Below are 12,223 nucleotides of genomic sequence, written 5' to 3' on the forward strand. Positions count from 1 at the left end.
CTAGAGATGGGGGTGGCGCTGGAGGCTCAAAGCTCCAGACGCTTGGGTGGCCCTTACAGCCTCTCATCTCCTCTCAATTCCGGGAGTTGCAAGGAGCCACCATCGGTCTCCATGACAACCATTGCCCCTGGCTTCCAAAGGCCCAAAGCACGACCTTCCTTGCAGACCTCCATCTCCCCGAGAAAGGCATCCTGGATTCTCAGAGGAGGAGACCTGAGGGTCTTAGGCTGGGGTGCTTTGCCACAGGTTTTTGGGAGCTTAGGGGACTCTCGGACCCTCATTTTTTATAGCTGGATGTTGGGCTAAAAGACCCAGCCTTTTCCATGTCAGGGTGAGGCCCAGTGGGTTCTATCCACTTTCAGCACAAATTTATTTTTTTAAGGGATGAAAACAAATATTAAATGAAGTGGAAACAAACAAACAAAAGCTCAGGGAGCAATATTTCTACCAGACAAAACAGACTTTAAAACAATAGCTGTATTACAAGAGACAAGGACCCAGCAATTTCACTTCTGGGTATTTTATGTGAAGAAACAACAAACATCAAATGGAGAAGACATGCGCGTCCTTATGTTCATTGCAGCGTTATGTACACTAGCCGAGACATGGGAGCAAACTTTGGGTCCATCAACAAACGAATGGATAAAGAAGTGGGGTGCGTATTATATGCCATGGTGGGTCCAGAAAGTAACCACCCATCAGCACAAACCTACTGAGCGCTTGGTTTGTGCCAGGCCCTGACTGGGTGCTGGGGACCCAGTCCCATGAGCAGCCACCTGCTAGGAGGGGAGACAGGTTATCAACAAGTTGACAAGGTCGAATTTCAAGAGAGGAAGAAAATAAGCCTAGGGATGTGGAAGGAGGTGCAGGCTTTGTGAGAATCTGGCAGAATCCAGGCAGAAGGAACACCTCGGGCGAATCCTGGGGTGGGAAACCCTCAGGGAGGAGTGGCAGGAAACTGCCTGCGGAGTAGAGCCTGGGGAAGAAGCCTCCGGGTGTCCTAACAGGTCACTTCCACACCCCTGGTGGAGGGTAACGCCTGTGTCACAGGACTGACGTGAGGGTTAGCGGCGACGAAGTTTGTGCAGCCACACAGCACGGGGCCTGGCACCAAACATACACACTCATTCAACAGTGGCCGCCCTTCATGGTCCACAGCGCCCACCACCCCCTCCCGGGGCGGAGGTTAGGCTGGTGCCTGCAGTGGGGTGCTGGGGTGGGGGAGCGGAGGAAGAGATCCAGGCCAGTGCGGGGCACAATCTACACCGTCTAGGCAAGGGTTGGGGATCCCAGGCCCTACGCAGGCAGCCCAGGTCACCCCTGTCACTGAGGTCTCTTGCCAGTTTCTAAGCAAGGGAATACCCTTACAACGCCGTTTTGTCCCAGCCCCCGCTGGGCCAGGCCAGACCACCAGGACTGAGCAGGGGAGACGGTGCGGAGTCAGGGGTGGAATGGATAGGAGAGTATTACGGTGGAAAGCAGGGCTCAGGTGCTCTCCGCCAGCCCCGCCCCCTGTCCCCAGAGGTGTCCCCGCCTCCTGTCCCCAGAGCAGGTGTCCCTGACCTCCGCCGGGGCTGGCATTCCAGTCCCCTTACTTCGGCAGTTTCTTTCATCCAGGCCCAGGGTCACAGCCCCTCCCCCAGAGGCAGGTTCCGTAGAGATGGGGCCCCGGAGCAATCTAGAGGGGGATGGGCTCAGAGCAGGTAGAGGGGACTAGGCCTTCCCGTTGGCGGCCCCCGCTTCCTCCAGTAGTCCAGCGGCTTTCTTGGGTTCCTCCCGCCCTGGAGGGGGAAGGTCGGCTGCCGGAGCAGGGGCGGGGCGGAGACCCTCCCCCTGGGGGTCTCCCCTCCCCTTCAGGTTCAGCCAAGCAGAGATGAAACCTGAACCCAGGTTGGGGGCGGGGCCGGCTCCTGCTCAGACGGGTTCGGCCTAGCCTCCACCCCTCTCCACCCCCCGCCCTCCCGCACCCTGGCTGGCTCCTGGAAGAGTAAGGTCCGAGTTCCCAAGCAGCTGGAGTAGGTGAGGTGGCGACTCAGCGCGGGAGCGTTCTGGCCGTCCGTCGGGCCCCACCGCCCCAAGGCCGACCTTCCTCTCTCCCTCCCCGGTTCGTAGGGCCCGAGATGGAGTCCGCAGCCCGGGGTCGCGCCCCGCCCTGACAGCCCCCTCAGCCTGCCATGCTGCCCCGAGGGCGCCCCCGGGCGCTGGGGGCCGCCACGCTGCTGCTGTTGCTGCTGCTTTTTGGATTCTTCCTGTTCCGCGAGGATCTGGAGTGCGAGCGCCGCGAGCGGGGACGCCCGGGAGCCTTCCCCTGTGTGCTGACGCCACGCATTCCCCTCGACGGGCGGCCACGGGGGGCTGCTGCCCTCGACGGAGACCCGCAGGTGGACCACGGGGGCCACAACCATTCGGACTGCGTCCCGCCACAGCCGCTGCCTCCCAGGTGCGAGGTAGGTGTGCGTGGCCTCTGGTGGCGGGAATCCCGGGGGCGCCGCGCCTCCCAGCCCAGCCACCTGGGAACTTACGGGAATCGAATCGTAACACCTGGTGTTAGCTCTGGCCCTGGCCAGCCAGCTAGGGCCGTCTCGGGTTCGCACTTCCCTTTGGACCAGACTCAGTTTCCCCACCGGTGAAATGACGGAGGTGGGCCGCTGCTCCCCACCACTCTCCCCTAGCTCGGATGCCGGTGGGGCTACACTGCCCTAGGCCAGGCCGGCCCAGCCGCGTGTCCTCACCATCTGGTGCGGAAGGGGGCTGCCGCCAACCTCAGCGTCTCTCCCCCAGCTCTTGCACGTGGCAATCGTGTGTGCAGGACATAAGAGCAGCCGAGATGTAATCACCCTGGTGAAGTCCATGCTCTTCTACAGGTACGGGCGGGGGGGCGGGGCAGGAGTGGGGAACAGAACAAAGTCTTGGGCAGAATCACAAAGTTGGTGTTTCCACTTCCGAGCCTCTTGGGGTGGGGCCTGTCCCAGGTGCTTCCCTCTGGGCCTTCCCAGCTTTCCTCCCCTGTCCCTCCCACAGGAAAAACCCACTGCACCTCCACCTGGTGACTGATGCCGTCGCCAGGAATATTCTGGAGACGCTCTTCCACACGTGGATGGTGCCCGCTGTCCGCGTCAGCTTCTATGACGCTGATGAGCTCAAGGCAGGAGCCCTGGCCCTTGTGCACCCCCCGCTGCCCCTGCCCCCAGCCCCCTCCCTCCTCCCAGGGCCAGGGGGCCAGGGGAGGAGAGGTCAGCATTGCTGGGAACCCCCAGTTCAGCCACACCTCTGAAGCTCACATCCCTCACCCCTCCTGGGGCTCACCCCCTCTCCCCCACCCCGAGTCACCCTGAGTGCGGTCCGGTGCTCACAGGCCCTTCTCTGCCAGCTCAGACCCTGCCCTTCCTGCCCACAGCCCCAGGTCTCCTGGATCCCCAACAAGCACTATTCCGGCCTCTACGGGCTGATGAAGCTAGTGCTCCCCGGCGTCCTGCCGCCCGACCTGGCCCGTGTTGTTGTCCTAGACACCGACGTCACCTTTGCCTCTGACATTGCGGAGCTCTGGGCACTCTTTGCTCACTTTTCTGGTGAGAGGCCTGGGGCCTCGCCCCAGCCAACCCCCTCCCAGGCCCGCCCAAGCCCCCCTGTGGCCTAGACCTCAGCGGAGGCCCAGTGGCAGCCTCAGGCAGCTCCCTCGTGCCCTCCCCTCCCAGACGAGCAGGCGATCGGTCTCGTGGAGAACCAGAGCGACTGGTACCTGGGCAACCTCTGGAGGAACCACAGGCCCTGGCCCGCCTTGGGCCGGGGGTTTAACACAGGTGGGGACAGTGGTGGGGGGGTGGCTCCAGGGACTGGGCCGGGCATGGAGTACTAGGAAGCCCCCCAGGAAGAATAGTGCTGTGGACAGAACACTGGGAGAAGAGCCAGAAAACAGTGCCAACCGTGGCCGATGACTTGGGCCAAGTCACTTGGTCTCCCTGTGACTCCGTTTCCTGGTCCATTAAATGGGGATTTTACCAGCCCCGGGATTCCCAAGTGTGAGAAGATGGCTGTGTTCTGTACGAGGAGGTTTGGGTGCTAACAGGGATTGTCCATGCTCATGTCTGACAGAAAATGCCATTAAGTCAAAAAAATAAACAAACATCCCAAAGTCACCTGCACGACCACTGGCCCCACGAGCTGGGTCGTTCCAGGTGGGGATGATAACTTCTCCCTGTGGGCAGGTGTGATCCTCCTGTGGCTGGACCGGCTCCGGCGGGCTGGCTGGGAGCAGATGTGGAAGCTGACGGCTACACAGGAGCTCCTCTCCCTGCCCGCCACCTCCCTGGCTGACCAGGTCTGGGGGAGCCTTGTGGTGGTGGGGGGGAGTGGGGGAGCACAGGCTCAGGGCCAAGGCGAGACGGCTGTGTCTGCCCAGGACATCTTCAATGCTGTCATCAAAGGGCACCCGGGGCTGGTGCAGCCCCTGCCCTGCGTTTGGAATGTGCAGCTGTCGGACCACACGCTGGCGGAGCGCTGCTACCTGGAGGCGGCTGACATCAAGGTGAGGGCAGGTGGGGAGCTGAGCGGTGGTTGTGGGCCAAGGTTGGGGGACTCCTGCGCCCATCCCCCCACTGACACCATGCCGGGTCCCAGGTGATCCACTGGAACTCACCAAAGAAGCTACGTGTGAAGAACAAGCACGTGGAATTCTTCCGCACCCTCCACCTGACCTTCCTGGAGTACGATGGGAACCTGCTGCGGAGAGAGCTCTTTGGGTGTCCCAGCCCGCTGCCCCAAGAGGCTGAGCAGGTGAGAGGCTGAGCCTTCCCTGGCACTGGGGAGACTCTGGCCCTCTCTGCTCTGGTGCGACCCAGCCCGGGATGGGGACTGATCCTCCTGCCCTAGCCCTGGTCCTCCCACCCTCTACCCCGCCCCCCCCAGTTGCAGCGGGCCCTGGCACAGCTCGACGAGGAGGACGCCTGCCTTGCGTTCCGGCAGCAGCAGCTCCTGGTGCACCGTGTGCACATCACTTTCCTGCCTCACGAGCCACCACCCCCCCGGCCCCACGATGTCACCCTTGTGGCCCAGCTCTCCATGGACCGGTGAGGCTGAAGGCAGCCGCAGAGAGCATGGCCGGGGCTGAGACTGGGCATTTTGAGAGGCAGGTTACATTTGGTGGAAGGAAGGACTCTCAGGGCCTGATGCCTGGGGAGTTCCAGAAGTTGGAGACACTGGACACAGTGGAAAGGGAATCAATCAGATGCCTGGAAGTTCCCCTCCATAGTTGTAGGACTATGGGCAAGTCTTCCTACTTCTGGCTCTCAGTTTTCTCGTCCGACAAATGAGAAAGTACCCACTAGGGGGTAGCTGTGAAGATTAAGTAAGACCAGCTCAGTAAGTGCTTGAGGGGTGTCTGCAGCAGCTAGGCTGGGAGGCACTCCCGCCCTCCCTGGGCTGACCACGCCCCTCACCCCAGGCTGCAGGTGCTGGAAGCCCTGTGCAGACACTGGCCGGGCCCCATGAGCCTGGCCTTGTATCTGACAGACGCAGAGGCCCAGCAGTTCCTGCGTTTCGTCGAGGCCTCAGCGGTGCTCTCCGCCCGGAGGGATGTGGCCTACCACGTGGTGTACCGTGAGGGGCCCCTCTACCCCATCAACCAGATTCGCAACGTGGCCTTGGCCCAGGCCCTCACGCCTTACGTCTTCCTCAGCGACATTGACTTCCTGCCTGCCCACTCCCTCTACGACTACCTCAGGTGGGCGAGAGGCGGAGGAACCATGTGTGGGTGGGTGTGCCCAGGGCTGGGGCCACCTGCCGGACCCCAGGCGACTGTGTGCCCACTCCTGTCTGGGCCTCAGGGTCCTCCGTGCAGGGGGCCACACCCTTCCCCTGGGCTGCCGGAAGAGAGGGAGGGTTTGGGCCTCCCTCCCGCAGCAGGCACTCGAGTCTGTCTGCCACCGAGCAGGAGGGGGCCCTGGCCTGTGAACGTCGGGCCCTGTGCCCACCGAAAGCTGGAGAGTCACCAGGTCCCATGCTGGGGGCAGACCTCCTCCTGCTCACAGTGCTCTCCCCTCAGGGCCTCCATCGAGCAGCTGCAGCTGGGCGGCGGGCGGAAGGCAGCGCTGGTGGTGCCCGCCTTCGAGACCCTGCGCTACCATTTCAGCTTCCCCAGGTCCAAGGCTGAACTGCTGGCCTTGCTGGACGCTGGATCTCTCTACACCTTCAGGTGGGAGAGGCCACTGCTCTGTCCCCGTTCCCCACACCCGCCCCCACCACCCTCGAGCTCCTAGCCTCAGCCTGGCTCCCTGCCCTCAGGTACCACGAGTGGCCTCGGGGTCACACGCCCACAGACTATGCCCGCTGGCGGGAGGCTCAGGCCCCGTACCGCGTGCAATGGGCAGCCGACTACGAGCCCTATGTGGTGGTGCCGCGTGACTGTCCCCGCTACGACCCCCGCTTCGTGGGCTTTGGCTGGAACAAGGTGGCCCACATCGTGGAGCTGGATGCACAGGTGAGGGGGATCCTTGCTGCCTCCAGCTTTGAATACCTCCAGGCCCCGGGAGCTCACTATGTCTCAGCGTGGCGCACTGCACCGTTAGGCAGCACCACTAGAAGTCCCACGTTCTGCAGAACTGCAAGCATCTGCCCTTTGGCCTGGCTTTGGCTCTTAGAGCCTATCAGATAAGCCTGTGCCCCATCCTCCGGCCCGGGCCCTGACCATTGGTCTGTCCCACCCCCGCAGGACTATGAGCTCCTGGTGCTGCCAGAGGCCTTTGCCATCCACCTGCCACACACCCCAAGCCCTGACATCTCCTGCTTCCGCTCCAGCACCACCTACCGGGACTGCCTGCAGGCCCTCAAGGAGGAGTTCCACCAGGACTTGTCCCGCCGCTACGGGGCTGCTGCCCTCAAATACCTCACTGCCCTGCGGCAGCCCTGAGGCCTTCCTGACCTCCCAGGGCTTGGGCCTGTGTGGCTCGACCCAGCCCTTGGCCTTGGCCCTCACACTCTCCGTTATTTAAATTATTTAAGGTCTCTGGGAAGGGCTGCACTAGAGCATCTGGGGCGGGGCCTGGGAGCCTCCCTTTGCTGCTCTTGTAGACCTGGGCCCTGGTGTCCCTCCACCCCAGCTGGTTTGGGGCCGGTTCCGTCATCCTCAACTCTGCATCCTTTTTTCATAAATAATGTTAAAAGCTCTGTTTTGTGTTTTTCTTTGTTTGGGGTACAAGGGTATCTGTGAGTCCAGGGAGGTGCCTGGAGGTCCTGAGTCTTTCTGGAGTCATAGGAGGACCCAGCCCTCCTACCCCCGCCACCCCAGGCTGGGACTGGTGTCTCTCGCCCACCCGCCCCGCACCTCAAACCCAACACCATGAGGCTGAGAGACTTTATTTGGCTTTATTTAGTAAAATGTTAAAATAAATAAATACAAATTGATCAGCTGCTCTGTATCCCCCCCACCCCCTCAAAACAAAAATTAAACAAACAAAAACAAAAACTTTGAAGCACAAAACTCCAAATACAAGTTCTACCAAGACTGAAATCACAGAGGGCGCGGACGAGAGACAGGTTGGGGGCTGGCCGGCTCCTTTCTGCCCAGAGCTCGCTGACCTCTGGCTGCCTGTCCTGTCCTGCCTGGCTGCAGCTTACTCGCTCCAAGGACCCGATGACACTGGAAGGAGGGGCAAGGGGCCAAAGGCTGCTGTGGGGGACAGTGGAGTCCTCAGGGTTCAAGAAGGGCCTTGTGGCAACAGGGAGCCAATGGGATTCACGAGCTCTGCTCTCTCTTTAAAGGGGACTCCCAGCTTCCTCCCCTTCACATTTGTGGGAAAGTCCCAGCCGTCTCAGAAGCCACCCCTTCCTTCTTGGCGAGGTGCTGACCCCAAGGATGGCTCTAAGTCAGGTGAGGATGGGCCTCCTGTGACCTGCCAAGGGCGCCCCGCCCAGGGGTGGGGGCGAGACCCACAGTCACTCACACAGAGCAAGGCTGCTGCCACACAACAGAAGCCTCGGAATCTGGAGAACTCAGCGCCTGGAAAACGTGCCTGGGCCACCGTCCATCCTACCATCCGAAGAGACTTTTGCCCCTGGAGTAAAAGTCTCCTATGAAGCCCTTTGGATAAGTAAGAAAGACCACACCCCAGAAGGGCGTGAGGGGAGGACACCACGCAGGGCATGCTGCGTCCGCCCGTTGGGAGTGAGAGCCCGAGGAGGCTCTGCACCCCCAGGACAGGCAGTGTGGGAGCCGGCGGAGAGGCAACTGCGCGCAGAGACAGATGAGTGGGGAACACGCCACCTCCTGGGAGCAGCTCGGGGCAAGCAGCCGTGCCCGTTCGTGCCCCCCACGGAGCCTGAGCCAAGCAGCAGCAGGGACAGAGTGGTGGTCCCTCTGGAGGGACACTGGGCCCTCAGAGGGTGCCAGCTGGAGGCTGCCTTGGCCCCACACTCGGCTCCCTGCCAGGTACAGCCGGTAGCTTTGCCCCAAGGGCCTGATGTGGAAGGAAGGAAGGAAGCAAGCAGGACTCCGGATGAGCTCAGCAGAGGTGAGACAAGACTCGGCAGGCTGAGAGAGAGAGAGAGAGAAAGGACCCGCAGGCCACATTGGCAAGAAAGTGAGCCAAGGATGGAGAAGATGAGAAGATGACAGCAGTGTGACCTCACTGCCCCCCCCCTCCCCCGGGCATGGCGCTGCCTGAGCCGCAGGACTGACGGTGGCCCCCACGAGGGGAGGGGCCGGGTGGGCGGCTTCCTGGACCCAGACCAGCAGAGCCCGGCCCCTGGAGTGACTACAAAGCCAGGCCGTCTCTGATTTGTCTGCCGCTCCTCTCAGGTGTGGGGAGGAGAGGAGTGGGAGGGGTGGGAGTCGTGAGGGTGTGTCTCAGGTGGGCACAGGCACCACAGGTCTGGGGGACGGAGAGGGGGCGTCCCTTGGTGGGGCAGGGAGGCAAAGGGAGACGGCAACAGTGGGCTTTTTCTTTGCGGTAGGGTGTTTTGAAATTTGAGTCCAGAATGTGGGTTTGGGGCAGGGTTGCATTGTTGGACTCCCTACTAGCTGACTCCCCAGATGGCTCCCATCTGCACTTCAGGAGAAATCTACAGCCCAGCCCTAGGCACAGTCCGAGGGGCCTGCGCCCAGCAGCAGGCCACACACGGGTCCTTTCCCAGCTTCGCCCCACCCAGAGATCCTCAGGCGGCTCCTTCCTGAGCAAAGGCCTCTAGTGATGGTTGGTTTCCCAACTTCTCTCAAGAAGGAACGTGCTGTTGGCAATCCCTGGCTGCCGGGCCCGGGCGGCTGCCAGCCCAGACAAGTCGAGGGGGAGAACCCCGAGACAGGCCTGCGGCCTGCTGCCGGGCTTCCGCCACTGCCGGCTGCTCCCGACCAGACACAGCTCCCTGGCTAGACATAGCACCTTGGTTTCTGCGTGAAGAAAGGGGGCTCCTCTCTGTCCCCCTCAGGCGACCCCTCAGCCAAGGTCTCAGGGCCATGCAGCCACTCTCAGGGCCCTTTGGTCACCTCCCTGGGGAGATGAATGACAACTGCTGGTAGAGGTGAGACTCCTTTCACCCAAGAGGTGTTTCTCTGTCCCACCTGCTTTCAGGATCCATCTTTGTCTCTCTGGGTCTAACTGGGTGAGGGGGAAACTGACGAGAACTTCCCTGCCCCTCCTAGACGCTGGCTGTGAGGAGGCACTGGGCAGGCCGGGGAGACACACGCTGGGAGCGCTCGGGGTGCAGAGCCTCTGCCCCCTCCCACTGGCCAGGGGCACAACGGGCAGAGGACTGGGGGGGGGGAGGGACACGCGCCTGACAAAAGCCATTTCCCACAAGGCAAGATGACAGAAGTGGTCTGAGCCTTTCACAAGCCTGCTTTCTAGAAGAGGGAGACGGGCCAAGCCAAGGTACGCACAGAGATTCCGGCAAAAAGTCACCCGGGAAGCTTGTGGGTGGGCAAGACGGAGACAACTCCTCTCTGGGGCCTGGAGCCAGCGGGCAGAGCAAGGGGCTGGGAATTCAGACCTCTCTTCAAAGGCAAGACAGACACCAAGGCCACCCTGGGGCTCTCTGTGTGAGAAACACCATGTAACCTTAAGAAATCTCATTCCTTTGTTCTTCCTAAGCACCAAGGGCCGATGCAGCCAGCGTGCCCCCTGCGCCCTCCCAGCAGGCAGGTGCGTGGGCGCCAATGAGCCTCACTGCCCACTTCCTTCCAAGTCGTCCCCCCGAGCGCTCCAAATGCTGGTGGCTGAAAGACCAAGAGCAGCACCAAAGGAAGGGGTCTTATGTAGGCACCAGCCTTTTGCTCTAGCAAAATCCGAGGGGAGAGTGGGTAGGGCCCTGATACCATCCGCGCTCCGCTTGGGCTCCAGCAACAGAAGCCCAGACCCCTGCACCGAGAAGAGAGGGCGGTCTTTCTGAGGGGGGACCGGCAGGGGAGCCCCGCCCTGCCTGGCAGGGCTGCGGCCGGCCGCCGTCCGCGGTCAGAGATCATGGAGACGAGCCCCACAGTCTCGAGATACAAACGCAGCAAAATGTCATCATGATCAGCAGGTTCTGTGCTAAAAAATTATAACTACACAGCATTTTCTCCAGTTCTGACACCTTTTTAATAGAAATCACTGTTTTTAGGAAACAAATAGCACTTTTGTAATTTTTTTTACAATGTTTCTTACCTTGATCTTAATTTAAGTAACACTAGGAAGACCTCAATATCTTTTATTTTTCTTTTTTAATTAAAAAAAAAAGTTGTGTTTTTTTTCCCCCAGATACAAAGATTTTGCCCTTGCATAAAAAAAAACAGTGCCCCGAACGATGACACAAGGACTCACACGGACTCACTGGACCTCACTGACACTATGGCTCCTATTCTACCATGCAAGGTCTCGACTACCTTAATTGGACTGTCAGCCTGAAAAACAGCTTTGCTATTCCTTATTTTAGTTTTTGTTACCAAAAAAGTAAAATAGACGACAAAATAAAACTTTTGTTTTGAAAGGAAAAAAGAACAAAAACAAAAATTGGGAAAAAAGAAAAAAGAAAGAAATGTCTCCATTCAGTTCACACACACCCGGGTCGCGTGCTGCTTCGCTCGGGATCTTCCTTCTTATAAATATAGAAAAGGGATGGAGCTTGTTTTCAAGTAAAATCACCGATCCACCTTTTTTCCTTCCTCGACACACCCTTCTTCCTCCCCGCCCTGGGCAGGGGCCGCCGGGCCGGGCTCTGCTCGTTCTCGGGGAGGGAAGGACCCCATCTCCCACCTACGCGCACCGATCTGCCCAAGCGGGGAACCTGGGGGGCGGCGGGGCGCTGGGGAGAAGAACCGGCCGCGGTCCTTGGTGCCCCCCTCTCCGCACGCTGGGGCCGCCACAGACAATGAGAAATACTGCTTGTTTGATATACTTTTCCCACCCCGGCTCCCTCCCCTCCCCTCCCCACCCCTCCTCCGGGCACTGGGGTTGGTTAAATCTCGATTTTCTTTTTTTGGTTTTATAGTAGTGAAAGTTTAGAAACAGGAAAAGCCCACACACTCTTTGGACTTGTCTTCTCTACCTAAACGAACGGCTCGGCAAACAAGGATCTGAAACCTGCTCTCCTCCCTCCGCCCGTCCCTGCTCCCCGCCCAACGAAGCAAAAACAAACCCACGGTGGCTGTGGAGGCTGCTGCAGGCACACACTGGTGTATAATAGAGAGAGTAAATATATTATTTCACTTGGCATGGTGCTGGCAAAAAACCTCCAGCTGGCACTATTTCATGTAACATGGTCCAATCTTTGCATGTACACACAGAATAAGAAGGATCAATTGGCAAACTCTGGTGCCACCTGGCACAAGCATCTTCTCTCTCTCTGGAACCAAAGAACCAAAAGAATTCCGTACTTTCCAGAAGAAATCCGGCTTTGCTTTTCTAGAGTCTTCAGTGTTTTTCTCTCCTCGCCGCCGGGATCCCGTGGCTTCTCCTAGCAGGGCTCTGTTATTTAGTCTCTTCCCCCTGATTACAGTTCGCTGTGCAGCTCTGAGAGGAGGGGGAGGGGGCCGGCGTGGAGGTGGCAGCACTGGCAGGGGGGGTGCAGTCCGGGCCGTTGGAGATGGCCCCCACAGTGGCCTCAGAGTCTACAGGTCTGGAGAGGTCGATGCCATGGATGAGGCGGATCAGCTGTTTTACCTTCTCCAGGGAGCTGTGCATCTCCTTCTGTCGGGCCAGGATGCTGTTCTTCATTTCCATGCATTTCTGCAGCAACGAGAAGGGCGGCGCACTGAGCC

General features: G+C 59.9%; 2 protein-coding genes across 24 annotated transcripts in view; one reads left to right on the forward strand and one right to left on the reverse strand.

The window, feature by feature from the left end:
• The first annotated feature begins 1,650 nt into the window (after nucleotides 1-1,650).
• LARGE2 (LARGE xylosyl- and glucuronyltransferase 2) lies at nucleotides 1,651-11,367 on the forward strand. 4 transcript variants are annotated; one of them, XM_045825342.1, is made up of 14 exons: nucleotides 1,651-1,992; nucleotides 2,113-2,447; nucleotides 2,782-2,864; nucleotides 3,022-3,145; nucleotides 3,398-3,569; nucleotides 3,696-3,800; nucleotides 4,206-4,318; nucleotides 4,400-4,525; nucleotides 4,618-4,773; nucleotides 4,906-5,066; nucleotides 5,441-5,719; nucleotides 6,041-6,190; nucleotides 6,280-6,475; nucleotides 7,756-11,367. In XM_045825342.1, exons 2-14 carry the CDS (start codon nucleotides 2,175-2,177, stop codon nucleotides 8,068-8,070), a joined length of 2,253 nt encoding a protein of 750 aa, XP_045681298.1. In that variant the 5' UTR covers nucleotides 1,651-1,992; nucleotides 2,113-2,174; the 3' UTR covers nucleotides 8,071-11,367. The 4 variants fall into 4 exon arrangements, with proteins under 4 accessions (XP_045681298.1, XP_045681297.1, XP_045681299.1 ...); XM_045825341.1 differs by having other exon boundaries at nucleotides 1,652-2,019; XM_045825344.1 differs by lacking the exon at nucleotides 7,756-11,367 and adding an exon at nucleotides 6,707-7,161 and having other exon boundaries at nucleotides 1,662-2,019.
• Nucleotides 11,368-11,405: 38 nt separating this feature from the next.
• PHF21A (PHD finger protein 21A) overlaps nucleotides 11,406-12,223 on the reverse strand; it is a 164,084-nt gene continuing 163,266 nt past the window's right edge. For all 20 annotated transcript variants that reach the window (XM_045825299.1, XM_045825303.1, XM_045825296.1 and 17 more), the window contains one exon: nucleotides 11,406-12,191. In XM_045825299.1, the coding sequence (XP_045681255.1) occupies nucleotides 11,934-12,191 (258 nt within the window). In that variant the 3' untranslated portion in view covers nucleotides 11,406-11,933. The remainder of the gene's footprint in view (nucleotides 12,192-12,223) is intronic.

The sequence above is a fragment of the Phyllostomus hastatus genome, unplaced genomic scaffold (assembly GCF_019186645.2).
Source record: "Phyllostomus hastatus isolate PE091 unplaced genomic scaffold, TTU_PhHast_1.1 phas_scaffold_585, whole genome shotgun sequence".
NCBI classification, from domain to species: Eukaryota; Metazoa; Chordata; class Mammalia; order Chiroptera; family Phyllostomidae; genus Phyllostomus; species Phyllostomus hastatus.

Excerpts from the sequence above, each read along its gene's own strand:
- LARGE2 (XM_045825342.1), top strand. The coding sequence starts at position 2,175 with ATGCTGCCCCGAGGGCGCCCCCGGGCGCTGGGGGCCGCCACGCTGCTG. Across the intron at positions 3,801-4,205 it reads GGGCCGGGGGTTTAACACAG|GTGTGATCCTCCTGTGGCTG; the intron begins GTGGGGACAGTG and ends CCCTGTGGGCAG. Across the intron at positions 5,067-5,440 it reads GCCCAGCTCTCCATGGACCG|GCTGCAGGTGCTGGAAGCCC; the intron begins GTGAGGCTGAAG and ends CCCTCACCCCAG.